The sequence below is a fragment of the Brachyistius frenatus genome, unplaced genomic scaffold, assembly GCF_029030835.1.
Source record: "Brachyistius frenatus isolate BFR_SWC_R1_liver_20210118 unplaced genomic scaffold, ASM2903083v1 Contig_75, whole genome shotgun sequence".
NCBI classification, from domain to species: Eukaryota; Metazoa; Chordata; class Actinopteri; family Embiotocidae; genus Brachyistius; species Brachyistius frenatus.
Window position 1 is genome coordinate 1435107 of NW_027210674.1, and position 23202 is coordinate 1458308.

The following is a 23202-nucleotide window of genomic DNA, read 5'->3' on the forward strand; positions in this document are numbered from 1 at the left end:
TGTGTGTGTGTGTGTGTGTGTGTGTGTGTGTGTGTGTGTGTGTGTGTGTGTGTGTGTGTGTGTGTGTGTGTGTGTGTGTGTGTGTGTGTGTGTGTGTGTGTGTGTGTGTGTACCTATTGTTATGCATGTACAATTTCCATGCAAATTTTTTTGCCTCTTGTCGTCAATCTAATCACTGGAGAAAGTTTTAAAATTCAATGTCATTATCAGTAGAAACCACAGTGGCTATCAAAATCAATTAACATAAATAAATATGATAGTTGTTTAATTATTTGTGTACAGAATTCCTTTGATGAAAAGCAAATTTGTATACATTACATGTAACAGACATCTCTGTAAAACGTGTATCTCCAAATCTGATGTTTTTGACAGTTTCAGATGAGTTGAAAAAGTTATAATAATTCTGGAACAAAATAAACATTTTGGGAGCTTTGATATTTGTCTCTTTCGGCTCGGGGATGGAAATAAAGCATAAATTCTGCCAAAAATGAATCTTAAAATAATAAGCGTTTTAAAACAAGTAGTAGTTCATTGGCCCGGTGTGTTTATCGACAGTAATGCATGCTGGTGTGCCCTTGAGCAAGACATCGACCCTCCTCTTTCAAGTTTAACTGTGATTTAAGCTTTGGCCTGCAGAGTACGAACCGAGACCCGGAGTCAGTACGGGAAGTGAAGATTTTAGTGAGACACATTCTCCCTCTGGGAATGTTTCCTCTGTAAACCTCAGATAATTCCAGCATCACTCTTCCAGTCCTTTTCCTCCTGGATGGAAAACAGATGAATCGGTTCGATAAATTGAAGCAGTAAAAAAACAAACCAAATATCCAAACATTTTCTTAATATTCCCAGAGAGACGGCGACAATGTCTTTGTGATTGGTGCCCCTGAAGGCCTATCGCCTCCTCAACAGATTTGTTAAATGCTGTTTATGTAACAGCGAGAGGGGGGGACTCAGGTGATTTACAAGCCTGTGAGTGTTTTAATGATGGCTGGTGCAGGTCAAGGTAATGATCATAAATAAGAGGAGCAGGAGCGGAGGGGAGGAGGAGGATGAAGGGGGGTTGAACAAGTGAGCGAGGGTTGAAGAACATCATAACAAGTCGTGGGACGGGTTCAAATTCCTGCAACTCGTACGTGTCATAACTTAAAGCTACATGTGTTGACCCAAAAAGAGAGCCGTGAAAGTGGTTGGTGGGCCTGATGGCAACTTCGAAGTGTGTTGGAAACATCTGCCGGTCCTCATAATACCATTTCTTAGTGGCAATTCTGGGGAAAAGATTGTAGCAACATACATTTGTCACTGAATCTGAAGTACCTGTTCTGGAGGAGAAATCCAGAATTTAAATTTAAGCAAAAAAAGTGCCTATATTTGAAAGAATTCTCGAAATATGGAAAATGATATGAAATAACATGTTTTTATCGTGATTTTTCCAATCTTGTCACCATTTGAGATTTGACTGACGCTTTCAATTATGTCGTCTCACACCGTGCTCGTCCTCTTCAGTAGTTTAAAGGCTCCCAACAGGAGAAGTAGCAGCAATGATAATATACCTGTAGTAAATGCCGTTAATTCATCTTTTGCTGATTTTCTTAAAATTTGGTCTATATTTGATAGAAATCTTGCTGTTGATGACTTCAAATTTAGCCTTGATAGCAGCTTCACTCAGCGTTTACTCTGTGGAGATTTATGCATGAATGCAAAACAAGTTGCACCCCTCCAACAGGTTGTTTTTATTGCTTTTATTTACTCTGTTTCATAATTCATCATTCAAGTGAACTAATGTTAGCCTGCTAATTCAACACCTTTGGATAGAAGTAAAGGGATACGGTCGACGTATTTGACCAGACTTTTAATCCTGTTCAACAATAATGTAATTAGGGAAGATTTGAAATTAACTAGCCTATTTTTTAAAGACACATATTTTATGAAAACAAAGGACATAAAACAAAGTTTACAGATGTTTGGTACTTCATGGATGTTTTAGCCACTTGGTGGCAGCAGGAGACAGCTGTAAACACAACACATGTTTACTAGTCAACAGAAATTCAACTGGCAACAGTTGTGATAATTGAGTGACTAATTTACATGAACGTTCTCTGGTAGCAGAGAGAGAGAGAGAGAGAGAGAGAGAGAGAGAGAGAGAGAGAGAGAGAGAGAGAGAGAGAGAGAGAGAGAGAGAGAGAGAGAGAGAGAGAGAGAGAGAGAGAGCTTCTCAAATGTGAATCATTCTAAATTTCGAGTTTTTTATAATGTTAAACTGTATTTTTAACTGAGAGTCATTCAAATGTGTTAATTTAAAGTTCGGGGAAATAATGATCTCACTATTTTCTCATTTTTTTAATCTATATATCCATATTATATCAATATCGTGATATGCGTAAAGATATCGTCTTAGATTTTGGATATTGTAATATGGCATCAGTGCTGCCATATCTTGGTTTTATAGGCTGCATTGCAGTAAATTGATGTATTGTTCTGAACTTATAGATTGTTCTAGCTGTTCTAATATGTTTCCTTTAACCACGTAATCATTACATCCACATTACTGATGATTATTTATCAAAAGTCTCATTGAGTTAATATTTAATGAAAGAACATTTAAGTATTTTTTTTACGGTTAAAAATATTGTGGTATTTAAATTTATTATGACCCAGTCATACTTTTGAATAGGAAACCACCAATTTATTATAAAAGAGAGTAATTGTCACATGTTTTAGTGATAAAAATAAATTGGTTGCAGCTCTCCAATGTTGGAATGAAGCTTTACTGCTGTCGTCTGTGTGTTAATTACTTGAAACACAGAAAAGACAGAAGCAGTTTGATGAAACACAACTTTGCAACAAATGAGCTCAGTAGAAACGAAAGCAGTTGAGTTCTTTAAAAACAGACTCTGTTTGGAGTCACTCAATAAGAGAAGGCCCATAAGATGGAGGATAAAGAACCAGCCGTCGTTGATACTCTACCTCTGAAATAAATGAATAATTCGGATTATATGGACCTAAATGATATGGAGCAACCTGTTGGTGCAGCTCCTTACGGTAGCCTTGTAAGTGTAAAAACCAAGTCATGCCATGAACAGAATTCCCTGAATGGATCAGCTCAGACAGGCAAACACACTCTCACACCCACATCCATCCGCTCACAGACTCCACTCAGGTGTGTGTCATTGTACCTGAAAGCTCTTGAGACAGACTCACCCTGTAAAATACACACTCGCTGTGATAGGATTGTGTAATTGTAGCTCTCTGTTTGTTCCTGGAAGTCATTCTGCACTTGTCCCATATCTGCTGATGCCTGCGCAGCCCTAAACTGAAGGCAAAATAAATATTGCACTTTTGTATTTACTTGGAACCCGAAGTTCGCACAATCAGCTGTCTGCAAATTTCTGATGGGAATAATTCTTTCAGAAATACATTTTATTTGTTTATGATATTCAGAAATGATTTGATTAGGCCATAATTATTTTCAGTTTGACTTTCGAGGGACTTCATGGGGAGTAAGAAGGCCCCTGCAGAAGAGGAAAACTGGACATCAATAAATTGCAGGTGTTTGACCTTTGACCTACCACCCTCCCCCCCTGCACACACTCCACTCAAAGGACCACTGCTCCAGTGTGGTGTGGGAAGGTTTGGGCTCGGACATCTGCTGATCAGACCCATGTTGAGCTTTAAGGCTCAAGTGGGCCCTCTTGTGCACAAAAGTAAACATTACATCAGAGTTCAGTTCAAGTCAACTTTATTGACAGCTGTGGAAGCGAGGTTCAAAATGCTGCTACCAGGATTTTGTGGCCTCCTTCTTGTTACCATGATCCTCCTGGTGGGTCTCAGTCTCAGTCTCAGTCAGGTCAGCACACAAAATGTGCCACTGTAATCGTTTGTTGTAGGTTTGCAGTGATATGTGGTTCACTGTGTGTTTGTGTTTATTTTGAATCTTATTGCAACCTCGGTTATTCTGTAGTCACTGAATATCGGTTTGTAATGACTCTGTGTCTTTTTTAGGAAATGTTGTTATATCGTGGTCATTGTGTGTCTCTTTGTGATCATTTCGCTATATTTGTTATTATTGTGTCTGTTACTGTTTGTGGTCATTTTGCATACCGGGCAGCATGGTGCTGCAGTGTTTAGCACTGTCACCTCTCAGGAAGAAGGTTCAGTGTTCAAACCTCAGCTTGGTCTTGGTTCGGACTTTGGGGCGTGGCTCTTTCTGTGAGCAGTGTATGTTCTCCGTGCGCCTGCGTGGGTTCTCTCCGGGTACTCCAGCTTCCTCCCATCATCCAAAAACATGCATGTCAGGTGATTCTAAATTGCCTGCGGTTGTGAATGCGAGCGTGCGTGTCTGTTTCTGTCTTTCTGTGTTGGCCCGGTGATACACTGGTAATCTGTCCAGGGTTTACCCTGCCTTCACCCAAAGTCAGCTGGGAGAGACTCCAGCTCTGTGACCAGGTTCAGGATACAGCGGGTATAGATGATGGATGGATTTTGCATCTCTTTGTGGTCATTGTGTGTCTCTGTGTGTTCATTGTGTGTCTCTATGTGGTCATTGTGTGTCTCTGTGTTAATTTTATGTCCCTTTGTAGTTGTAGCAAGAGGGTGCTACCGGGTGGGCCGGCCGGCCTACCCCACTCCCACCTCCCCCGAGAGCGGGAGAGGAAGTCGGCCACGGCCATTCGCGCCCCCGGCCTATGAACCACCTTGAAGTTAAAAGGCTGTAATGCCAGATACCACCGAGTGATCCGGGCGTTCGCATCCTTCATGCGGTGCAGCCACTGGAGCAGGGCGTGGTCCGAACAGAGGGTGAATGGGCGTCCCAGGAGGTAATGTCGCAGGGAGTCGGCTGCCCACCGGATGGCCAGGCACTCCTTCTCCACCGTACTGTACCTGGCCTCCCTCTCTGATAGTTTTCGACTGATGTAAAGAACGGGGCGGTCAACCCCCCGCACCTGCTGGGACAAAACAGCCCCCAGCCCTCTGTTCGATGCATCAGTCTGCAGGGTAAAGGGAAGAGAGAAGTTAGGTGTGTGGAGGAGTGGTTCCTTACAGAGAGCCTGTTTCACCCTCTCAACTGCCTACTGGCACTGCTCCGTCCACTGGACCGGATCTGAGGCACCTTTCCAGGTCCGGTCGGTCAAGTGGCTGGTCAGCTCCGCAAAGCCCGGGATGAACCGCCTGTAATAACCGGCCAGCCCCAGTGTCGTAAAGAAACGTGCCGTGCCCAGTCGGTCCAGGAGTTTGTCGACCCGGGGCATTGGGTACGCATCAAATCGTAACACATTAATAACCCTGCGATAGTCCATACAGAACCGTATAGCTCCATCCTTCTTGATAACAAGAACAATGGGGCTACACCAGGCACTATTGGACTCTTCTATTACTCCCATCTCCAGCATAGCAGCCAATTCCCTTTGAACCACTTTCCTCTTGTGTTCAGGTAACCTGTAGGGTCGCAACCGCACCGTCACGCCCGGGGACGTCTCAATATGATGTACTATGAGGTTCGTGCCTCCTGGCAGGAGGGAGAACACATCAGCAAACTGCTTCTGCAACTGGGCAACGTCTGTTCTCTGGGTCCCGGAGAGATGGGCGTCACAAGGGAGCGAGGCAGGATTGGTAGATTTTGGAACCTCTGGCCCCAGCTCCTCTCTCTCTGAGAAACAGACTCCGCCTCTCTCCATGCCTTCAAGAGGTTGAGGTGGTAGAGCTGTGTAGCTCCGCCCCTGTCAGATCGCACCACCTCGTAGTCGACGTCCCCTACTCCCCTTGTGACCACAAAGGGCCCTTCCCACTTGGCGAGGAGTTTTGAGCTGGAAGAAGGAAGTAATACAAGTACCTTTTCTCCCGGTGTGAATTGCCTCAGCTTGGCCCCTCTGTTGTACAGCCCTTGTTGACGTTCCTGGGCCTGGAGCAAATTCTCCCGTGACATCTGACCCAGTGTGTGGAGTTTTGCTCGCAGGTCCAGGACGTATTGAATTTCATTTTTCCCAGGGCTCAGACCTTCCTCCCAGTTTTCTTTAAGCAGGTCGAGCACCCCCCATGGTTTCCTGCCAAACAGCAGCTTGAAGGGAGAAAATCCCGTAGAGGGCTGGGGGACCTCCCGCACTGCAAACAACAGAGGATCAAACCATTTATCCCAATTGTGTTCATCCTTGTGGATAAATTTACAGATCATGGACTTTAAAGTCTTATTCAGATGCTCCACAAGACCGTCAGTTTGTGGGTGATAAACACTGGTCCAAATAGACTTAATGCCCAGTAATCCATAAAGTTATCTCAGTGTTCGTGACATGAACGGAGTGCCCTGGTCAGTCAGAATCTCTTTCAGAATTCCGACTCGGGAGATGACCTGAAATAGAGCCTGCGCAACACTCTTTGCAGAAATGTTGTGCAACGGCACTGCCTCGGGATATCGTGTTGCATAATCCGCCAGAACTAACACAAAGCGATATCCCCGTGTGCTCCGGCAGAGGGCGCAAAGGCGCTCTCGGAATGGCCGGCTGGTTTACCAATTGACACTTCGGGCAGGATGCGCCCCAGCGGCGCACATCCCCCCGGATGCCCGGCCAGTAAAATCGGGTCATTATCCGGTCCAGTGTTTTATCATATCCCATGTGGCCAGTCATCGGGTTATAGTGAGCCGCCTGGAAAGTTATTTCCCGTCGGCTTTTTGGCACCAACAACTGGGTGTTTTCTTGACCTGTTTGAGTGTCACGACTCACTCTATACAGCCTGTCCCTGATCACTAAAAAGTGTGGATATGACAGCACTGCGTCAGGGCGCACCAGCTGACCATCAATTCTTATCACTTGGTCAAAGGCGAAGCGTAGAATATCGTCCCGAGACTGTTCCAGTGGAAAATCCTCCATGGAGCGTAATTCAGGAACCGGTCTCTGCCGGTTCCCCCACCCTGTCTGCAGTGTCGGACAACCTTGCATCGCCGCTGAGCACAGCACGCATGTCCCTGTCAGTCATGAACACACCCGCGCACACTGCCTCATTAATTTATGAAACCCGGGCCAATCTGTCCCCAAGATTAGGGGGTGCGTGAGGCTGGAGCTAACTGCGACCTTCACTTTATGCTTTTTCCCCCCATATCTATCTCCACTGACACCACCGGATAATCGTGAACATCCCCATGCACACACTTAATTCTCACCCACGATGCCTCCATCAATGCCCCGGGCCGAAACAGACTCTGGTGAATCATAGACTGCATGCAGCCCGAATTCACCACCGCCTGACGTGTACCCCCCTGGATCCTTACTTTACGTCGCTCCTGGACCGGGGGAGGGTGCTAGAGGGACGGCAACCCAAACCGTCTGTCCCACTTCCATCAGTGGACACTCCCTCCGGTAGTGTCTGGGCTGCCCACACCTCCAACACTCCTGCCCGGGCTGTTGAGGACCCTCCTGTAGGTCGGGAAGAGTGACGGGTCCAGCCGGGCCCGAGGAATCGGGGAACTGGGGGAGGGCTAGTGCCCGCGGGGCCGGCAGGGGCCGAGCCACCAGCTGCTGCTGGATCCTCCTCCGCGGTGTGGGAACCGGCTGTGCTGAAGCCGGCGGCCGACCCCCATCTCCCTGCCCTCTGGGATGAACCGCGAGGTGGTCTTCGGCCAGGGTGATGGCGGCCTCCAGCGTCGCCGAACAGTGGCAGCGGACCCATGCTGCTGTCCGGGCGGGCTGACCCTTCAAAAACTATTCCACCACGATTTTCTCCACCACCGCCAGTGCTCCTCCCGCACTCCCCGGCTGCAGCCATCTGGTCACAGCGTCTTTCAGCCTCCCGGAAGGCCCTACTGTGGTCCTTGGGGGTCAGACCCAGCCGGTCCATGATGGCCCTTTTTATGTTTTTATGCACCATTCCCTGAACCTCTCTCCCCTCCGCAGCTGAGCTAACCACACCCCGCCACCACAGTGGTCATTCCACCGTTCTGAATCGCATACTATTTCCTTTTACTTTTAGTCTGTACTGCAGCTACCCTTAAATAGTATCTACTGTTACATGTAGTACGTGTGTTCATCATGTGTCTCTTTGTGGTCATCTTGTGTCTCTTTGTGACCATATTGTGTCTCTTTGTGGTCATCTTGTTTCTCTTTGTGGCCATCTTGTGTCTCTTTGTGGCCATATTGTGTCTCTTTGTGGTCATCTTGTTTCTCTTTGTGATCATCTTGTGTCTCTTTCTAATTATCTTGTTTCTCTTTGTGATCATCTTGTGTCTCTTTGTGGTCATCTTGTATCTCTTTGTGGTCATCTTGTATCTCTTTGTGGCCATGTTGTGTCTCTTTATGCTAACTTTCCCATAAGAAATGTTGACAGTCTGTACCAACAGAAGTTCAGAGATAGAGGACCTGATCCCTGAGGCCTCTGGATAAGGTCAGACTTTTTTCTGGAAAAAATGCTGTCTTACCAGTTTGTTTGTTGTCCAACAGTCACAAGCACAAGAACTCGTGCTTTCGCTACTCTCCCCTTCAATCTGCACTGGACAGTCGGCTTTCCTTGGACTGATCTCTCACACTTTGGTTACCCTCCACATGTCCAGGACCTTCCGGGAGATTCTGCCTCACCTCTTGTCTCGTCTTCCTCGCTGTGAACGACGTCCTTCAGTTCTTTCTCTTGTGTGTTTTTCCTCTCCTCTCTGCAGGTGTTCTTGGCGGGGAGGAGCTCATGTGGCTCAGGTGCTGCCTTCTTGGCTGCACCTGGAAGTTGCTCGGCTTCTTGGATCCATATTTCGGGACATTCAGAATTTCCATTTTGCAAATGCATTATTATTTTGGCTGATTTTGTTCTTATGACAACTGTTGCACGTCTGTCCTTGAAAAGAGATCCCTTCTTCCTGTCTTTTGTTTTCTTTTTGTTTGTTTGTTTGTTTTGGGGGGCGCCCCAATGCAAATCAACAGTGGAAGGGTTGAGTAGGTTTAATTGCTTCGGACGTCCTTCTAGGCAAATTTGTGATTTGACTGCAGACGCACAGAAAGAGATGCGGTCTCGTAGATGCTATGGAGCCATCAGAGTGGGATGTATCAATGTCAACTGGCATTGGATCATTCATCTCATGCTGTCAAAGTATTTCCACCACCTGCCGTCAAGTATTACACCACAGCACTTTACAGTGGGGTGAAAGTTGCCCTGAGTGGTGTAGATTTCTTTATAAGGCTTGGATTCAAGTTTCGTTATGTAATTTCCTCGCTGTAACTTTGAGGGTTTTGAAAGCCGCCGTGTATTACTGAACCCAGACAATAGGCACACATACCCCTCCATACGTGCAGTTAATTCTCTGTGTGGCAGCGGGGAGTGGCAGGTTCACAGGAGGAGATAGATCGTGACGATGAAGATGCCCGGTCCGGCCGGTTGGAAGGGATTCCGGTTCAGGAATCAGGAAGTGGCATTTGTCACATCGAGACCTGCATCGTGTTTAGTTTTCGGGACAACACACACACATGCCATCACTCTTGCCTGTTGTTTGCCATCGAAATTTACATGCCAGCACCGCAGTCACTGGTTCCACCACACCCTGCAGCTTGTGTTGGCCGTGTGCACATACATCCACAGAGATACATTCAAACTGTGATTTTGTTGTTATAAATTAGAACAATTGTCTATAAATCGTTATTATGATGTGTGATCAAACTTCCATAAATTTGTTAAGTAGGTAGATTAAAGCTTTGGCCTCATGAAGCCTTTCAAACTTTTTACTCCATATAACAGGGTTATAAATCATGATGTTTTGTATTCAATAATAGTGTGATTTAAATTGTCTGCCTTGTAATTAGGATTTACATTTCCAGGCCTGAGTGTTGGACCTTTGTGTTGCACTGTCGGTTTTGTCCCTCTATCTCCGCAGGGCTTTATGGGACCGGTTTAGCCGGTTTTGTGGGATTTCAGCAGAACAGGAATATCAAGGGAGAACTTGCCCAGGCCTCTGTGTTTGTGTTCCTCAAGGGGACAACCGCTCCGACCGGTTCTCTAGGGTGGAGAGATGAGAGAAAGAGAGGGGAGGGGAGGGGAGGGGAGGGCAGGGGAGGGGAGGAGGAGGAGGAGAAGGGTGTATGTGGGGCGTTCTCCTTCACCTCATTCTCCTCTCTGTCTCTTCTTTATCGCACTTTTTGCCTCCCTCTGTCTCTCTGTACCAATCCGTCCATCCGGGAGGTCCGCAGCGGGAGTCCGAAGAACGGTGGCCGGGGTGGGAAGCACGCTGACAGAGTCCCTGGCTGCTGCTGTGTGTGTGTGGTGAGTTGTAAATGATTGAGCTCTGAGTTGGACCACGATAGTCTGGGCTGACAGGTGAGGAGGTGCAGCTATGTCCTGGCATGCAGGAAAGAAGCACAGCCTCATCAGATAGTAAATGCTCGGGTTCCAGGAATTTTAGGGTCAGTTATCACATTTACTTCACACAGTTTTGTTATAAAATGTACTCAGTTATCACAGAGGCCTTACATATAACACATGTAGTGTGTGTGTGTGTGTGTGTGTGTGTGTGTGTGTGTGTGTGTGTGTGTGTGTGTGTGTGTGTGTGCGTGCGTGCGTGCGTGCGTGCGTGCGTGCGTGCGTGCGTGCGTGCGTGCGTGTGTGTGTGTGTGTGTGTGTGTGTGTGTGTGTGAGTGACAGACTGAGGGTTTTATATCAAAATATCTTTCATTATATGCACACTTCCTCCTGTGATTCTGAGTGACATTATTATTTAGACACGTCAGTTGTAAAAGCAAAGCAGCCGCCTCATCTGCTCCATTTTTTCAGAGCAGCATCAGCTGATATTGTGTGACTAAACAGAAAAACTTCCTCTCACACAGCTCTGGTCTGGTTTCGATCAAACACCAAACGTCCCAGGCCGATGGGAGGTGTTTGAGAAGGGCTTAAAGCTGCAGCATGGAGATACGCTGCCAGTGTGTTATATCTAGCTCTCTCTATACTACTACAGATACTGTAGTAGTATAGAAGTGCAGGTGTGCTGCATCCAGGACGTAACGTGGTAATGCTTCTGTCAATACTGGGAGAACCGTGGTGCAGTTACTGATGAAGTTTAGAGGAAAGTGGAAATACAGGCTAACTATATTAATTTGTGTGTGAGTGTGTGTGTGTGTGTGTGTGTGTGTGTGAGTGTGTGAATAATGATGTAGCAATAGCCAAGCAGGCACATAAAGGCAGACAGGTCTTTTCTTGCTCTGTCGAGCTGATCTGAACAGCCATTTGCCTGACGTATCCTGACATGTTGAGAGACTCGAATCCAATCTGATCAAAATGCTAAATAGTCTTCAGTGCGTGTATTAGTGGGAGGAAGGAGCGTGTGTGTGTTATGTTGTGGTGAAATAAAGCTGCTGGCCCATTGTGGGGATCTGTTTCACTTGGGGACACAAAGTGAATCTCCTTTAATGTAAATGGGGACATTTTGGTATCAAGACTTGGTTTAAGGTGAAAGGTTTAGCGTTGAGGTTCAGGATGTGGTGGTGGTGTGGGTGGGTGGAGGAGTGGGGGGGGGGGGGGGCTTTAGGTTAAAATATTGTCCAAAAGAACAAAAGCACATGTTGGACAGCAAGGTACTTCAAATGTTATCGCTGATTTTGCAGATTTTCAGGCAACACATATTCAAACTATTCGAAATCTCTGTCATATTATACACTACAGAAGAGAGCAATACAAATGAAATATAATATGAATTCAAGGGAACAAACAGACTGTGTATCAAGTCGAAGATTGAAGAAACAAATTGTGTAAAGTTCAGGTGATCATGGCCCCCCGAGAGAAAAAAGCTGCATTCAAAAATATTTACGACACAATTTGTTTTATTAGCCTAGCTACTTATGCTACAAGCATGTACTGTAAAAAGCTACAGGAAGCAGACAAAAAACAATTTCTCTTTATTAATGAAAATTTAAATAAAAATCTAGAAATGCACTTTTTTCATTACGGTTATTAAACTTTTATTGGAGGTTTGAGTTCGGAGAAGTTTTTTTTTGCAGTGAACAAAAGCAATAGTTTATTTTTATAAGTCAAATGTAAGGATCGAAGTAAAAAAAAAATCGCATTTAAAAGAAATCCTATAATGTAATAATAATAATAATAAACTTTATTTGTATAGCACCTTTCATACAAGAAATGCTTCACAGCAAGAGAATTACATGCAGAATTACAGTGTTCCACATAAAAACAGACACAGACCCAAAACCAGGGAAAAAAATCTTGAGATAAAACAGATAAAATGCATAAATTTAATACAAGTAGATCAAAATATATAGTCAAAATATGAAATGAGCGATATACATTTCAAAGGCTGGTAGTTCAAGTGCATGGCAGGTGCAAAAGAGCTTCAGGAGTTGCTAGTTAAAGGCTGATGTGAAGAGATATGTTTTGAGCTTTCTTTTAAATGCATTAACTGAGCTAGCTAAGAATAAAAACACTGACACTTAGCAAAATGTCTGTTTCATGTGGATAATTTTTTTTTTTTAAACTTTTGGTAAGGCTAGAAAACAAATGTTTAAATTGAGTCATGTTAAAACTGTGTCTGCAGAGGAAGGTCACACTCATCAGGACAATATACGCTGGTTGGTGTGATTCCTGGTCTCCCCAATGTCTACAGTAGAAGTGTGAAGTGCAAAGTCAGCATGACCCATTGCTTAAGTTTTATATTCCAATGGGAAGCAGTTGAATTAAACTGAAATTATTCCTTAATAAGAAAATGTATTTCAAATATGACATTACAAATTGGGTTTAATATACTCCCTCTAAAATGTGACCTCATTGAAACAATATGATATTAATATATGGACGATTGGAATGACAAAATATAAGGTGACTGTGTTTGAGAAAAGATCATTCAGGTTCTCGTTCCTGTGTTTGTAACATCCTGGTGGTGTAGAAAAATTAGTAAACAGCACTTCAGTAAACACGGATACACATGGTGTCTCCATAATCAGGAACACATTATAAATTAATCATAGTTCGCTCTAGGGATGCCTAAACAAGACAAAAATCTCTATACAACGTTATAATGTGTGTAATTTGTTAAAAATGAGGCCAAACCAAAAAACAATCTGCTAATCTGTAGGTACTGTAGCTCACTTACTTTTTGACTGCCTTGAAAGACCTCCTGCTCTCCGTCTATATCACCTGAAGTGTGACTTTATTTTACTATGATCGATGTGTATTGTCAGTATGTTTAATTTGGGTCTTTCATTTTAGGTTCAATTCAAGAAATTAAAGTATTATTCAGTTAAAGAAAATGTAGATAATTGGATGGTGTTTGTGTTTTGATACTGAGTCCAAATGTAGTTGTTTGTTTTAAGGAGGCAGGTGATGTCAGATTTATTGTCTCTGCATCAAAGAATGTGCATCATATTTTAATATTTTGTGTTAAATTGAGGTGATTGAAAGAATAATTTGTTTCTCTTGTAATAACTGCTTTACAGTTTTAAATGTTCTGTATTTATATGAGACCACATACGAGCGTGTTCAAACCGTCAAAGCTGTTTTTCATGTACTTGAAGCAAAGAGCAGACTCGAGTCCCACGCTGGCAGGACCCGTCCAACTAGTTTTAATCATCCTCGATATAACAACACACATTTTTCTCTTACTTGTAACTAACAGCAAGCTGAGCTCTGCAGTCCTCGGGCTATAACGTCTTCAACAACTGACGGATTTACAGTGGTTCCGTTCCATCTGTTGTTCCAAGTTTTATCATTGAGGGTGTGTAATGTCAAGTCGAGTCAAAAATAGGAAAATAAAAACATCTTCTCTCTTCTGTTGTACAGTCGGACTCAAGCTCAAAGGACATGGAGAGCTTCAGCGACCTGCTCCACAAGCTGCGGGAGGTCCACGAGCGAGAGGTGGATGGTGAGTGGAAGTGATGAAGGAGGAGAATTTGGAGGAAGGCTTTCTTTCAACACCAGTCCCCCTAATCAGTCGTGTTGTTGACTTCCAGGGTGGCAGGTGAAAGTACAGGAGCTGTCCAACAAGAAGGGCTGGTGAGTGGATCCTCCACCTCCCAGACGTCTCCGGACGATCACGTATTAGAATACGCTGACAAGATGTTCAAGTTTAGCGATGCTCGGGTTCAGCCGGAGCAGGCCTCAGGTTATTTGGGGACCAGACAGGCAGGTCCTGCACCTGGTCCTGTGTTCATTCATGTCATGTTGAGCTGGGAAGGAAGTTCATGTTGAAACAAGTCAATCAGTCAGGTTACTGAGTCACCACATCTGTGTTTAATTTCTCCTTAAAACGAAGCAAAAAACAAAGAGGTGGAATCATTTCAGAGTCACCATATACCTGTTAAGTCAAGTCTTTGAGTCACAAGAAATGATTTCTTTTCAGTCCGATTTTCCAGAATTGCAGCGGAGAAGTTCATGGATAGATTAGTTAACTTCAGTGTCACTAATTATAAAGAAGTCATTGAATCTTTAATTTAAAGTTTGTGGAATTTAATATCCACCTCTGGTCTCGAAATAAAGGCAGAGAGACTTATTGTAGTCCAAATTCTCCCAAGTGTCTCCCATAGTTTCTTCATGTTCCCCTCACAGTTTTGGAACTGTTACTGACTGAATTTGAGGATGTTTTCAAAGTGGAAAATTCAAAACAGCCAAAGGTTTAAGGGGTTGAGATGGACAACCTTTGTCCACATGTATGAACTGTGTAACGTCCTGGACTTTGTCATTGGTACATCCACTTTAAAAAAAAATAACCAGCAACACTACAAGCAGAAAATGTTTGTTGCCGCAGATCTTTTTTAAATTAAGAAAGTGTAATAACCCTGCAGAAAACATTCAGCACAGTAATTCCCACCCTGAAGGTTCCTGAACATTTAGAAAGTACTGCCCCCTGTTACATCATCTCCCCAGGAACTTAATTTGGACCCTGGTTCCTGCAGTGGGAAACGGTGCCAGAAGTTCCTATTCTATTAACTAACTATTTACTACAGTTTACTCAAGTACTGTTAAGTACAATCTGGAATTAATTAACCTTTTATGAACAATTTCTAAATTATGATAGATTGTTTCTGGGGGAAATTATCCAACTGCACATAAAGCAGTTCAAATCTGTTCTTCCTTCCACTACTTACAGTGAGCATTAATGTGCAGATTACATCCTGATCAATACTACTGATCCAACAATAGTGATGTAACCCTGCATCATGTATTTCATCAAATACTTGAACAACATTTAGTAAAACTTTAGTACTTTTACGCAAGTACATTTTTGAATGCAACATTGTGAGTGTCTTATTGAAACGTATATAAATAGTATAGAATTATACAACCCGGTATCACGGTAAAATGTGAAATAGACACGCCGGTCCACCACAGAAAAACGTGAAAAAGCCACGCTTTGCGCCGTCCAGGCGTGAAAGTTACTCGTTTTCCTGTAGTGGACGGAAATGACTCGTATTGCGTGTGTAGAGCCATGTTATCTACAGGAAAATGAAACTTATAGCTAAAACACGTGTTTGGGGTAACTGAAGAAGCACATGGTTGGGGTTTAGGACAAACAACATGGTTTGGGGCTCCTGACTGCTAATGCTGCCAAAAAATGTCTTTTGTTGCCTCTGTTGCGGGACCATGGTCACGTGATTCCACGTCACATGACATTTGGGTGCGTCTAAGTTCCACGCTTTCAAAACGTGTAACTTTCCCGCCTACACAGCCCAAAGCGTGGCTATTTTTCATTTTTCCTACAGTGGACAGGCGTGTCTATTTCACACATTGCCGTGGCACTGGGTTGAATGATATCATTGTGTACCAGACAAGGCTAACAGTGTCAGCTGATATAGAAAAGAACCTTTTGTTGTGAATTCATCTGTGCCGCATTCTTTCATGGCAACAGTGACACGAAGCGAATGGAGGAACTGTTCAACAGAAACCAGCAGATGAAAGAGCAGCAGAGATTACTGACTGAGAACATCAAGACGCTAGAAAACAGGTACTGATGTCACCTTCTGCTTTTCCCTACATTAGAAATCAATACTTATCTTGTCAAAAGATGAATTACACCATGTCTAATAACTACTATGTACTCAAAATGTTTACAGTGCTTCACAATGTCTCCAGAGAATCACTTAAAATAAAAGCCACTATAAGCTCCTGGTTATACCGGACCAGCAGAGACTCTCACATCAAGTGCATCAATCTGAGCAGCAGTGCAGATTAATGCTCGTCAGCTTTTCATTTTTAAGTGGAAACTTGATGCATCTCTTGTTTCAAAAGTGAGTCTTGCTTAATAGTTAAATGTGTAATTAACTGCACAGTATAGTGCATTTATGCAGTAGTTTGGAACATGAAAAGAATGAGCATTACAGTGCTTTTAACTCAGTGTACTTATTAGCTGGGTTTCTGATTCAGAATGGGCATTTCGAGCAAAAATAGTATTCAATATTTTGCAGGGAACTAATCGACTATTATTTGAAAGTTGAGCCCCTGGCCCACTGCTGCACGTACAAACACATACGAAGAGAGACTCACTCGTGCCGTAAATTCAGGCTCAACACATGCTGTACCACTTTGAAAACCCTCGGACAGACTTGATGTCTTTCTGTCATCTTTGAGATAACGCTCCTTATTTTTATGACTATTCAAAAACCATGACCCACTCCTATTTCTGATGTTGTGTGTCTCTGCGGTGCTGCTGCAGGCTGAGGGCAGGACTGTGTGACAGATGTACAGTAACTCAGGAGGTGGCCAAGAGACGACAGCAGGAATTTGAAGCCTCGCAGATACAGAGCCTGCAGCACATCTCTATACTGGGTATTCTGTTTATGTCTCTGTGTTGTCATGACAACACACATCCACCACCTGACTCACATCCCCACTAAAACCTCTCCTCTTCATGTGTTCTTCTTTTCCTTTTCTACTATAAATACAATTCAAAGACAACTTTCTCGTTAATTGTGACTTGTGGTCTGTGTTGTAGCCGGAGAGATGAACAGCCTGAAAAAAGACAACAGGAGACTGAAAGATGAGATCAGGAGTTTAAGAGCAGCACATGAGTGAGTAAGATGTCTATTACATAGGATGAGTCTACTTTAAAGAGGCTTTAGACATTTTTTTTCAAATTTTAACCAGAATATTTGTTATTACTATTTGTTATAAAGTATTACTCACGTGTGTGTGTGTGTGTGTGTGTGTGTGTGTGTGTGTGTGTGTGTGTGTGTGTGTGTGTGTGTGTGTGTGTGTGTGTGTGTGTGTGTGTGTGTGTGTGTGTGTGTGTGTGTGTGTGTGTAGTAGTAGAGGTTACAGCGACCACTCCTCCAACTGCAACAGCACCACAGAGGTCAAGCTGAACAGCTCCCCTGACCGCTCTCCCTCCTGTGGCCCCGTGGCCCCTGTAGATGGTGATGTCGCAGTGAAAACAGAGGCAGACCAACGAGCTGGAGGTGATGATGAAGTATTATTGGATAGTCAATTGTCGTGCTCTCAGTTTTACATTTGTTCATTGCTTTTTTTGTCTTTCGTCAAACAGAATCTGAACGCAGACATGTGAGAGGGATGAACCGAAGCCATTTTGTAAGTTTCTAAATCACGTCACACTCATTTGCATGGACATTTAAATGTAGTTTTAACTTCTGTATTTTTTCTGGGACATTTGCATGTCAAATACTAGTCTAATATTTTACAAAATGTTAGACCATGCGCTCTCTTTCTAAGGTGTGACACAAGATGGCGTGTACTTTAGGGAACACAAGTGGAACTGTCATCACTTTATATTATAGCAGACTTTATATTATTACAGTACTTTATTCGGTAAATGTGGGAACATTCGACTGTAATATTTTATTTTCTTGAGATAATAACAATAATAATCTTTATTTGTGTAGCACTTTAAATACAAGAAATGGAGCTTGCATTTACAGCAAGAAAATTACATGCAGTGTTTCACATATAAAGGAACATTTACAAACATAAAAAATAAATCAAATGCATGAGAACAGATACAATGCATGAAATTAAACACATATAAAATATAAAATAAAGGCGTGGCAGGGAGGCAAAGCAAAAAAAAAGGTAACTTTCGTCTCATGCACCAAGTGAGCAATTTTTCTACCTGAGCTGGCGCCATACTTGAGTCAAGTTTCCACTTTTCCTTAATACATCCATGATTCTTTCCTCCTTATTCCTTCAACTTTATGTCTTCACGTAATGGTACTTGTATTTTTACACTGTTGGAACAAAAACTACTGTACCGTGCAAATTTGGGTTAATTACACTGTATGCTGTGGGTTGTAAGCCAGAAGCGAGAAGATCAAGACCACACTCATATCTGTCCATTAAACAGCAGTCAGTGCACACAGTTAGCCTTGAATGTCACACCCTTCCTTTAATTATTGTGATACGATAGCTACAAGTCGGGTCATTTCTTTCTGCTTCCTGCCCTTCTTACTCCCACAGGAGTCGTACAAGCCTCTCGCGATGTCAACCCTGGTGCTACCATCCTGGAGGACAGACCACGGTGTAACCCGAGCAGGAGAGAGGAGGTGAGACGCAGAAATCAATGATTGTGTGCTCCAAAATGTAAACAATATCAGAAATAAACTTGAATATTTGTTTGGGAGCCAAAGAAGGACAATCAAAAGTCAGCACTCTACTTTGATGTCTGATAGACCTCAAACCAGAAGTCATAAAGTTTAATGTTGTGACATTCATTTTACAACAATTACATTGTTATATCACCTTAGGAGTATACTGTATCTAGAATTAAAGGGTTCATGAAGCAGAAAAACTTGTCTCCAGTGGGCTCAACCAGGGCTGTGTAAAACCTCGAGGAAACAGCTGCAGCGGATTCAAAAGGCTGCCGATGGAGTCCTCTGCTAGAAACAGATTCTGTTGGTTTACACTGATGAGACGAACCATCACACTACTCAGAGATGCAGCCAATAACGCTGAGTCTCATAACAATGGCACATGTCAAGGTCTGTGATATGTTGGTGTAACGTTTCTCAAAGCGGGCTGTACTGCCCCCCAGGGGATGTCAAGGGAACATCAGGGCACTGGAAGATATTTTTGAAAGAGGGCGTTGTTGAGGGGTGTTTGTTTGTTAATTTAATCCTTCATTTGAGTGCACTTTTTCTAAGTTCTATCATTAGACTTGCTTTTACCACCATCATCCGAAGCTTTTTTTTCCACGAGGCTTTCTATGCTAAAGACAAGGATTTTTTTGTGAATAGCTCGCACACAGCTTTTCAATGTACTCTATTGAACATCACACTCCTCTGTAAAAGAGCCTCAATTATTTTTAATGTGCGTCATATACTTTTGCTCGTGGGGCAAAACTCATTGGAAAACTGCAAGCAGCAGTGCTTTATAGACAGAAAGAACTTGACTATTACCTCGTTTCCACCTGGCACTAACATCCATCCTGGCGTGATCAGATCAGAAGTGGCCAGCAGCAAAAGGATGCATTGAGATCCGCATTCGGAGGTGGTCTGGGACGCATGTGGCCACATTCGTTTAGCAGTGGAAATGCAGTGCGTCATCAATCCGTCCTGAGCCACATTGGAAGATCGCCTACTCAGCTGACATCCTCTGAATAAGGAATGAAAATAAATGCAGCTCGTGTTCGTTCCGACGTGTTATCGTCACGTTACAGCAGGTTCGTTAGTTCGGGATTTTTTTATCCTCCAGTCAATGTTTTCACGTGAAAATCCTCTTTTATTTTCTTCTTGTCAACCAAATCATTCTGACTGAATCGTTCTGACTTATTTACTTGTATATTTTTTTGGCATAGCCTACGTATTCATTTGCATTGAGAGAAGTGAGATCCGATCTCATGATGCAAGGTGGAAACAGCCTCTATCGGTCAGTGGTCTGTGCGGCTACCTTTCCTTACTCATTGTTGGATTGTTTTGCCAGCTCTCACTTTAGGCTTTAGGCACCTACTTTTCTATCCAAACAAGTCGATTGCCAAAAAAGAAGAAGCCTCACAACCCCTCTTTTATTAAAGAACAGTTATATGGGTTAAACAAGTCTGAACTTTTCCTGGCTTTTTCCACATTTTACCAACATCTGTGCATAAACATCTCCGACAGCACAGCTTATTTCCACACACTGCCTTTCAGATGCTCCACTCAGGGCGACTTCGCTCGTTAGCGTCCGACATCGTTGTATCAACCAAACAGGTCAAACAGGCAACGCAGTACGTGGAGCTGAATTGTTACAGCACCGTCTGCTGCACCATAAGGCAAAACTTCTTCAAATTGTGTGTGGTGCTTATTGACTAGAAATTGTACAACACACAACTAGAGTTGGAACACATGAATATTGGTACATTAAATGTCCTTTTCTTTTGCCTTGTGTTTTGATGCTTTTAATGGTTTTATGTGAAGCACTTTGAATTGCCTTGTTGTTTAAATGTGCTTTATAAATAAACTTGCCTTGCCTTACATTCAGATTAAAAGTGACAGCCCTGCTAAGTAATGTATTACAACCCAGCACTGTGTCCTACTGACCCTACTAGACCTGCATTTGTTCCTCATATCTCAGGGCAGAAGGACTTGACCAGCGGTCCTCCATTCCTCATCAAGCTCTCCTTAAGAACTCTTCCTCCTTGATGAGTGGAGAGGTGAAACCCAGACATGTGCTTCATGCTCCTGTCCCCTGCCGTCCTCAACCAATCAAGAGCAATCCTGTCTCTCTCCCGTGGCCCTTATCTGAATCGTCTGACTGGGTTACTGTGGCTGCTGCAGGCACCAACCCGGTGGTGCCAACTTCGTCCAAATTAAACCTGCCACACTTTCCCAGCATGGTCCAAACCAGCCAGCAGACCAGCCCCAGACAGCAGGTTTTCGGCTCTCCCTGGCAAAAGCCGAGCACTCCTCAGCCCCCCGACAGAGAGCCAACGGTGGTCTTCAGGTTGAAGAGTCTGACCGAGTATGCGGAGAGTCAAGCTAAGCCTGCAGAGAAACAGGAAAGCCCGCCATTAAAGGCGGAGAGGGTCTCTGGAGAAGTGCTTAAAGACACATACGATGGGCCTCTGGACCTATCAGATCGAGGGAAGTTCAAATCCATCCAAACGCCAAAAGATGATTCGTCTTTAGCCTCACAAGCTGGAGCGAGAGTACTGAAGAGCCCTGACATGGATGTGAACACGTCTCCATCTGCAAACACACCGGTATCATCGCCTTCACCTGTCGTCCTTTCCTCATCATCCTGTACAACCACAGTCAAACACCAAGAGAAAGAGCCGCCCAGTGATCGGAACCACCAGGTAATTTTTTTGGCCTTTTGGGAATGAAATTAAGAGAGGTGCAGGTAAAGAGAGAACAAACGGGATTCATGGTATGATGGTGTTGTCACAGCAGGATGTCAAAGAGCAGGAGAAAAAAAAGGAGGTGAATGGAAAGACTGATCAAAGCAACGGGAAGAAGGTGCCTGTCCTCACTATATCGTTACGACCAGGTAAAGAGAGTAGATTGATGTCTGTAGGGTTCCATCCACTTTTTTATGTGCAAAAACCATGAATCTCTGAATATCGCTAAACGTTCTGATGCACAGCTAAAATGGAAAATTTGGTGAATCAATAAAATCAAAATGCAACAGAGTGCAATCAAAAGAGACTTAGTAAATAGATGGTGACATACATAAAGCATGGGACTTCAAAGTCCACTGAATCTTCCACTCCACTGGACGAACTGAACCATTTGTCCCAAACAAACGAACATTTGCATGAAGTTGGTGCAGATTTCCTTGAAATTAATGTTCATGTTGTGTTGCACTGGAAAATTAGCATGTGAGTGTTGATATATTTACTGTGCACAAGTGAAAAACATTTGTTTGTGTCATGTGTCTGTAACAGTAGTAGTGCTGGAGACTCTGAATTCTGCTCTACAAAAGCAAGAGTCCTTATCGTCGAATGGCAAGGTAATTCAAACAAAGCCAATTCAGTGGAGCTTCTGCTGAGATATTAGATCCTTCGACAAGGAAATATAGTTTATTTTCATTTGAACTCAACGTTGTTCTCTTTTGTGAGCATATGTGCTTTCTTTGCCTCTTCACAGTCATCAGCACCAGCGGATGAGCCGGGAAGCAGCTCGGACGAGCCGGACGAGGAGGAGAGCGGGTCAGGACAAGAGGGCGCCAATGGCTGCAAGAGGAAGAGGCCATCTGTAGAGACAGAAACCGACAGAGACTCAGATACAGACAGTAAGAGTCATTTTAGTTGTAGTCCTTTGGTGTCTTTCTTCTGACCTTCATTTTGTTCTTTCCCTCTTCAAATTAAGTCATATTTCTAAAGCTTTACAGACTCCCATTTAAATTCATTTTTGGGGGCATGTCTGTTGGATTGACAGGCCTGTCATGTTTCTGCTATCAGCGGGCTGCATTAAAAACAGTCACTAATCTCAAGTGGAAATCACCACCTGGGCTCAGAAACACCTCCAAAAAACATTGTCTCTGAACATAGTTCGTTGCAAACTAACCATCGTAGAAACATCCATTCTCATAGATAGTATTTCTCCCTCAACAAAAACAACCCTTTGGAAGAATTTCCTTTGTTTTTCCTCACAGACATCCATCGGGAGAGGAAGATCAAGATCACAGTGTGAACTGAGGAGAAGAGCCCAAGTTAAAGCGGATGATATCATATTGATTTGGTGATCTCACATGAAGCTGTTAACTGATTGGTTTTGACCACATGGGGGCAGCACAACAAACTGTAAATACAACGCTGACATATCATCCCCTTGTAAAGCTGACAGTGAGCATTTACCAACCCTGAAGCAAGGAGCAACTTTAGCATTAATCTGAGGAAAGTAAGTCCATTAGTCAGTCTCTTCTTGCCCTGTTTCGCACCAGTTTTTGTGGTAAATATGCATCTCTTTAGTTGTTGAATGCTCCAGTATGTTGGTGATAACTGTGACCATCTGTTCAATAGCAGGTTCACGGTTACAAAAATTGTAAAGTTGTGACGTCATGAGCCATTAAATCAGTACAGTGAGTTAAAGGATGCTAAAAAAGCTCAGGATGGAGTCGGGTGAGAATTATCTGTGGGTTTATTACTATGAGCTACTGCCTTCATAAAAGTAACCAAGTATTCCACAATTGATATTTAAAAAAATGTGATCAGAGCAGCTTTAATTTTTTTAATGAACTGACTTTAGGAAGTCAACACGAAGCCTGCAAATGATTTTCCTGATTCAATAATAATTCTCAAGGTGATTATACACAAATGAAGACATAATTATAAATATTATATCCCTTTTCTGCCAATAGATCCTCCTAAATCCTACAAAATAA

The 23202-nt window shown here is 43.3% G+C and overlaps 1 protein-coding gene across 1 annotated transcript; it reads left to right on the forward strand.

Moving 5' to 3' along the window:
• The first annotated feature begins 10125 nt into the window (after positions 1 to 10125).
• Positions 10126 to 23202, forward strand: rbbp8l (retinoblastoma binding protein 8-like). The gene is made up of 14 exons (XM_069708411.1): positions 10126 to 10221; positions 13738 to 13819; positions 13908 to 13950; positions 15803 to 15898; positions 16607 to 16719; positions 16886 to 16961; positions 17197 to 17348; positions 17435 to 17478; positions 18361 to 18446; positions 20452 to 21175; positions 21267 to 21366; positions 21764 to 21828; positions 21966 to 22110; positions 22474 to 23202. The coding sequence occupies exons 2-14, from the start codon at positions 13759 to 13761 to the stop codon at positions 22509 to 22511; spliced, it is 1743 nt and encodes a 580-aa protein (XP_069564512.1). The 5' UTR covers positions 10126 to 10221; positions 13738 to 13758; the 3' UTR covers positions 22512 to 23202.